The 6,933-nt window shown below is 38.9% G+C and overlaps 1 protein-coding gene across 6 annotated transcripts in view; it reads right to left on the bottom strand.

Moving 5' to 3' along the window:
* The window catches only part of MPZL1 (myelin protein zero like 1), a 65,724-nt gene that overhangs the window by 12,024 nt on the left and 46,767 nt on the right, over window positions 1-6,933 (bottom strand). The window contains exons 3-6 of one of the 6 annotated variants that reach the window (XR_005201178.1): window positions 6,377-6,672; window positions 5,586-5,718; window positions 4,099-4,197; window positions 2,757-2,859 (exon numbers count right to left, since the gene is read on the bottom strand). Coding sequence is in view for 3 of the 6 variants with exons in the window: in XM_017534156.2 (XP_017389645.1) it covers window positions 2,757-2,859; window positions 5,586-5,718; window positions 6,459-6,672 (450 nt within the window). In the remaining 3 variants the exon portion in view is untranslated. The remainder of the gene's footprint in view (window positions 1-2,756; window positions 2,860-4,098; window positions 4,198-5,585; window positions 5,719-6,376; window positions 6,673-6,933) is intronic. The other 5 variants (XR_001826896.2, XR_005201177.1, XM_017534156.2 and 2 more) reach the window with 5 other exon arrangements.

The raw sequence follows: 6,933 nt of genomic DNA, 5'->3' as shown, positions 1-6,933 counted from the left end.
AATTCTGCTGCCTCAGCCTCCCAAGTAGCTAGGATTACAGGTGCCCAACACCATGCCCAGCTAATTTTTGTATTTTTGATAGAGATGGGGTCTTGCCATGTTGGCCAGGCTGGGTTCGAACTCCTGACCTCAGGTGATCCACCCGCCTCGGCCTCCCAAAGTGCTAGAATTACAAGTGTGCATCACTGTGCCCAGTAATTTTCAAGTCTGTGTGTTTATGTTTTTCATTAAATTTATAAAAATTTTCACTATTTCTTTATATATTTTTTTCTTTCCCTTTTTCTTCTCAGACTCTAATTAGATTGCTTGATATATTATCCAGTGGCTCACTGAAGGTCTGTTCACTTTCACCCCACCGTCTGTCTGTCTTTCTCTTTGTGCTTCATTTTGGATAGTTTCTATTGCTATGTCTTCAAGTTAATTGACCTTTTCTTTTGCAGTGTCTAATCTGTTGTTAATACCATCCAATTGCTCTTCATGTCCAGAAGTTCCATTTTGGTCTGTTTTAGATACGTATTTCTTTCCTCTTAATGTTCAAGCTTTCCTTTACATCTTTAAGTTTACTAATAAGATATATAATACTCATTTTAAGGTCTTTGTTTACGAATCCCATCATCTGTCAGTTCTGGATTTGTTTCTACTGATTGATTTCTCCTGATTTTTTTATTTTTTAATTATTTTTATTTACTTATTATTTCCTCCCTCCCTCCCCCCCCCTTCCTTCCTTCTTTTATTCCTTCTTTCTTTCCATTTATTTGACATAGGGTCTCGCTATATTTGCCCAGGCTGGTCTTACACTCTTGGGCTCAAGCAATCTTTCCACTTTAGGCTCTCTAGCAGTTGGGACTACAGGTACATACCACTATTACTTGGCTTACATGTTTCATTTTTCGGTTTCTTTTAATGACTGGTAGTTTTTGACTGGTGCCAGACATTGTACATTTTACATTGTTTGGTGTCGAATTTTGTTGCAGTATAAAGAGTGCTGGATTTTGCTGTAAAATGCAACTAAGTTACTCTTGGATTAGTTTGATTCTTTAAAGCCTTCCTTTTGAGCTTTGTTATGGTGGGTCCATAGCATCCTTTATTCTGGTGCTAATTTAGCCTATTTAGGTATGACCATTTTGAGAACGCCAACCAATACCTTGTATATTATAAGTCTCTCTACACTGGCTCTTAGGAACACAAACTAGTCCCAGATCTGTGTGAGCTCCAGGCATTATACAACCTACCACATTTCAGGTAGTTCTTCCCTTGGTTTCAGCGAGTTTTCTCCTATGTGTATACAACTCTGTAATCCAACAAAGATTCAAGGGGACCCTGTTCCAGATTTCTGAAGTGCTGGTGCTCACCCTAGCACACTTTATTGTTTCTTCTTTGGTACTCAGCCTCATAAATCCTAGCCCCCTTAACCTCCCCAAATTCTGATTTCTGCCTCCTCAATTCGGTGAGACAGCTGGGCTCGATTTCCATGTTCCCTACGTACACTGCAGTGTGGAAACTGCTTCAAGCCAGTATACTGGGGCAATAATACGGCTCACATTGACTGTTTCCTTTCTCTCAGGGATCATAGTGTTGCATCATCTGTCTTCCACTATCTTGAAAACCACAGTTTCTTTTTTTCTAGTTTGTTTTCAGCAAAAAAGCAACTTCCGTAGTGCTTCAAGGGTATTAGAAAAATGTTCCAAGGCTTGTTTAGATGCTATGCCTATGTGTAACTTTCATGTCTTCATTCACAATCCTACCTATTCCCATTCACAACCCAAATTAGTAGACTGAGGTATCTGATGTATATTACGTAATCTGAGAGAGAGACAGACAGACAGAATAGGAACAAGTAATGAGCCTGATGTTGTGGTACAGAACATGCTATCTAGACACCTGGGTTCTAGCCCCAGTTCTGTCACTAACTGGGTATGTGCTTTTAGTAATTTAACATTACAATGTAGTTTCCCCACTACATATAACAACTACGGAATAAGGCTATAGGTACCTTTCCCACAAAACAATGTTACTCTCTTTATTTCCTCTGAAATCCATTCCCACCAGCTAACCCTTTTTTAGGACAAAGCTATAACTGGTCAAATTCTTTAGCACGCTTTCTACCCCAGAAGAATCAAACTGAACTAAGCGATGGAATTTTTGCCATGCCACAGTTATAATTAAAATAGTATAGCCAAAACACACAAAGCTAGATTATATGCTAACTTCCAAATAAAACTTGTTTCTCTTCTGTACTTTCTACAAGTAGACAGCAAAACCATTCCTTATTCATCAAGATAAATACTTACTTTCCATTTTTTTTCTAAAGAATCCATAGAAAATAATTCTTGTTTTATTATCCATACTAAGAATATCAACTTTTCCCTGCTAATTTCTTAGCTCACAGAGTACCTCAATACAGAAAGAATCTCGTTCACTAGATTCATTTCCTTGGGCAATTAAAGAAGAATCTTTTATTGACAAAGCCATTTCCTAATTCTGCTTGGGGCAAAGAAGCCACATTGTTAGTAAACGATTGGTGGTTTCATGGAAATCTTTCCTCAAGCAGATTCTTCACCACATATTTTCCTATGGACTTCCTAGACCAGACCTTTAATTCCTTACTCCCACCCTTTCTCTTTCTCTCTGTCTCTGCCTGTCTGTCTGTCTCTGTCTCTCTCTCATAGCTCAATATTCTTTTCCACACCCAGGGAAGTGACAGAGCACAAAGCTGTAGGGAACAGTGCAGTGGCAGAATTGCAATCAGCCATTACCTGGTGAGATCCAGAAGGCAGACTCTTTACAAGACCCTCAGTGTCGGAGGGGGACTTCCGAGGAGCCTGCTTAACTGGTGACAAACTCTCTGATGTACTGCAGCTGATAAATTGGCAATTTGAAAAACATATTAAAAAATAAAATAAATAGAAACAAAAATATAGAAATGCAAATGACACCAAGATGAAGCAACAGATGTATAAAAACAAAAGACAACAAAACAATGGGTATCAAAACAATCACATATTTTTAAACTATTTTCTATCCCTGATGCTCACTCATTCTTCTAAGTCAATGAACTCATCACTGGGGAGGCACAGAAACAAATGTGGTACAACCTCTTCAACCCAGTTTACAAAAATCATATTGAGATTCTGGTTACAATACACATTTATCCTTTTGCTGTTTGTCTTTTCCCCCTGTCATCAACTCTCCTTTGGGATAAAGGTTTAAGGGAACAAGCTCTATGGTACCTTTTAATAGCTTAATGGCAATTTACTTTTGTTATAATCAAAGGCAAACTTCTTCTGAATGTATGTTTTCAATTACAGATATATATCCGGGCAAATCTTGATTTATCTTGTTCACTTCATATTTTTATTCCCTACCAATACCACAATCAAATCCCCTCAAAAACACAGGAAGTCATGAATGAGACACTAAGGAATCCCAGGTCACACAGGCTGAGCCTTTTCAGGGGGACAGGAGTCTTTAACAATAAGCACTATCTCATAAACAAATCAGGGAAAGTGAATGCCAGGAAGTAAGCAAGCTGAGGTACAGTATAAGGATTTCTCCATGAGATGTGTCATCAGTACAGCTTAAAGCCTTATGATATATACTTTTTAAAACTTAGGAGTTTGGGGAGAATCACATTTAAAGAGTCATTACTAAGACCAAAGCATACCATGCATTCTGCAAACTGTTCCTTCTCTGAAATGGGAGGCTATATGCTCTGAACCAAAATGGCTTAATTATTCTAACACATAATCAGTCAGGATCTTAATTATTGATAACACAATACATGTATGAAAAAAGAAAACTAATGCACACATACACACACACACACACACACACACACACACACACACATACACAATGGCATTTTACACAAAGAGCACATATATTCAGATGTGCATAAAACCTCTATGTAACTTGACAACCCCATTTCATCCGGGAGGTATGCTCGACATGTTTCCAGTACAAAAAAGTGACATATTCATGGACAAATCATAACAGCTGTTGGGTTAGCTCAGAGCTAGCTGGTTAGTCATCAACAAGGGAGAGGGACTGAATACGTACAGAGGAATATTAACGGCAACGGGCAATGTGATTAGTTACCATGTGTCTAGTGGGAGTGGAAGAGGAGACCCAGCCCTGTTATAGTCCCAATGTGTCTTCTACGTCAGCTTTTCTTAAGAAGTGGAAGATAAGCAGGATCTGATCCCAGCACACCAAGGTAGAAAAGGTAGGGAAGGAGGAAAAAAACCAAAGTAAGAACAGCAGCATTCATGATGCCATGCAGGAGTCTAAGGAACTCTTTCCTGCGCCTCATTAACCCCAAAGCAAGAACTACAAACACCGGCATGTCACCACCCTGGATTAGTCTCATGTTGAAAACCAAAACCAACAGTCCAGCTATATTTAATCATAAAACACTCACCATGCAAGGGGGCAGATATAGTCAGCAGAACAGAAGCATTCCAAGCAAGTAATATCTGAATTTGAACACTCAAACTTGTTAAAACACAGCACTCCTAAAAACTCTAGATCAGAAAAGCCCATAGATAGAGGTTTCCACCATCCACCAGCGAAAGAGTTCAGGACATGCAATCCTTTCACGTCACAGTCCCTTCAGGATGGTTAAAGTTAGATCTGTGTATCTGCAACACTGCTCATGCTACATCAACTTGAATCCAGCCTTCGCTCCCAGTCTTACCACGTCAGTTCTACATAGCTTACATGGGTTAGCTTTCCAGCTGGAGTGGGGAAAAGAGAAGGTCCTTTAATTAGACACACACCCTATGCTCAAACCTGTTCCTTTTGAGAAGCCATAAACTAAAAGGAAGTCTGCGTTTCTTTATTGCTGATATATTTTGTTATCAACTCTTATTAACCCATTTTGGGTGAATCTAGCTAAGAATGATCAAAGCAATAAAGCTACTTAAGCTTGGAGTGGGGTAGGGGAATTACAAAAAGGAAAAGCCCTGCATTATCATCACATTGGGCTGGGGGAGGTAGTTTACCAAAACCACTTCTTTTTCTTCTCTCTTTCTTTCTCTTCATCTTCTTCTTCTTTTTTTTTTAAGAGACAGGGTCTTGCTATGTTGCCTAGGCTGGATTCAAATTCCTGTGCTCAAGCAATCCTTCTGCCTCAGCCTGAGTAGCTGGGACTACAGGTGCATGCCACTACCTCCAGCTCACAACTTCTTAATTATGGTTTAATATTTACCCAACTGGAAAGAACCACCTTTTGAGTTTATTACCAAGAAATTGAAATTAAATTCTTAAATTAGGTAAGTGATGTCTTAAGAATATTAATTGCATAGTGGATAGTACTGAAATACAGAGCACAGACTGCTGAGCAACTCATCTCACCAAACCTAAGAACGAAACCGGAATAGAGATTAGAATCATATTCCACATTTAATAGCAGGCCCACTGATTTCTGCTTGCCCATGTTAGAACACCTCTTAAGAAGACTGCCTGATTCTGACATGAAAGAAAACAGTAGTTAATTCTTCAAAATCCTTTTTTCATTAAATACAAGTTTTTATAAACCCTGATTCCCTCCCTCTACCCCTGCCCTAAAAAACAGTGTTTCTTACCCAGTGTAATCCCGTTTAGAGTTTTTCCTTCTATAGAGGACAGCCAGAATCATGCTGATGAGCAGAATGAGACCTACGACCACAGCAGTAACTATGCCCACCACTACCCAAACTGGAAACACAGGCAAACTCTCTAGAGAGAAAGAACAAAATGGTTTTAAGGTACATTGCTACAGACAGAAACATGGATTTTTATTAAATTAACAAGCAAGTATCTTCCTTTAGCAGTTACCATGCCCTCTTTTATTATCCAAATTATGAGATCCTACTATCTATCCTATTACTAATTCATGACACACGAATATTAGATGAGAAAGAATGAAATATGGAACTAAGCATTTCTATACCCACAATCCCTCTAAAGTGCTCTAAAGAAAAACTGGAGGTGTGAATTTACCTCGATCTACTCTCCAACAAAGCAGGCTTTGTCTCAAAAATGAGACACCAGAACCTGCATTTCCTGTTCTTTCTCAAAATCAAAAAGAATAAAAAACTGTGCTGTTGTTGAAAATGTCATCTTTCTCCTGGAGAATATAAAACAGTATTAATCTCCTTCTTTCCACTACCCATCACATCCAAACATAATGAATTTGGTCTTTCTTCTAATTAAAACTGAAAAATTAATACTCCTGAAATTAGACCAACGGCTCCAGACAGTAGGAATAAAAATGGAGAAACCCACTACTCTAGGTCAGAATGAGCAACAGCTCCCCAACTCTGTTTGGTAGAGCCACAGGTTCATGGCAACAGAGAGCACAACTGTATCGCAAAAATCCTCCCTCCAAACCCACCTTGAAATGACACTCTTGTCCTCCAACCGAACATGAGATAAAGGAGACTCCATTATTACTGCCAAAATACCCACGGAAGTACCTTTTTCTATGACATAGAGCCTAATGTGTCCAGGCTGGGCAACGATGTCAGGAGGGTTTTTGACATCACAGATATAGGTGCCATTGTGTATAAACTGCATATTCTCTATGTAGATTGAGGCATCTTTCTTGTCAAGGTCTCCAGCCCAGTTGGTTCTGTCTTTAAATGGTGGATAATTCCCAGGGTACGCGTTCCCTTGGGAGTAGTGGAAAAACTGCAATTAGAAAAAAGGAACAAATGAACTATTCTCAAAGGCAGAATTCCTAAACTCCGTAATGTGCATGCTATGAAAGGTTCTTTTAAAGACTTCGTACTGAAAGAAATGTAACAGCACATTACAAATCACAAGTTATGGAATCCAAGCCAGAAAGAAGTTTAGAGATCATGGGGCTCAACTCTGCCAGGTTTTAATGGAAGAATCAGACTCATATACCACCACTAATCCTCTCAATATTTTACTGATATAATTATTATC

Source organism: Cebus imitator, unplaced genomic scaffold, assembly GCF_001604975.1.
Source record: "Cebus imitator isolate Cc_AM_T3 unplaced genomic scaffold, Cebus_imitator-1.0 Scaffold84, whole genome shotgun sequence".
NCBI lineage: Eukaryota > Metazoa > Chordata > Mammalia > Primates > Cebidae > Cebus > Cebus imitator.
Note: the sequence above shows the minus strand (reverse complement) of the source record. Positions and strands in the feature narration are given on the sequence as shown.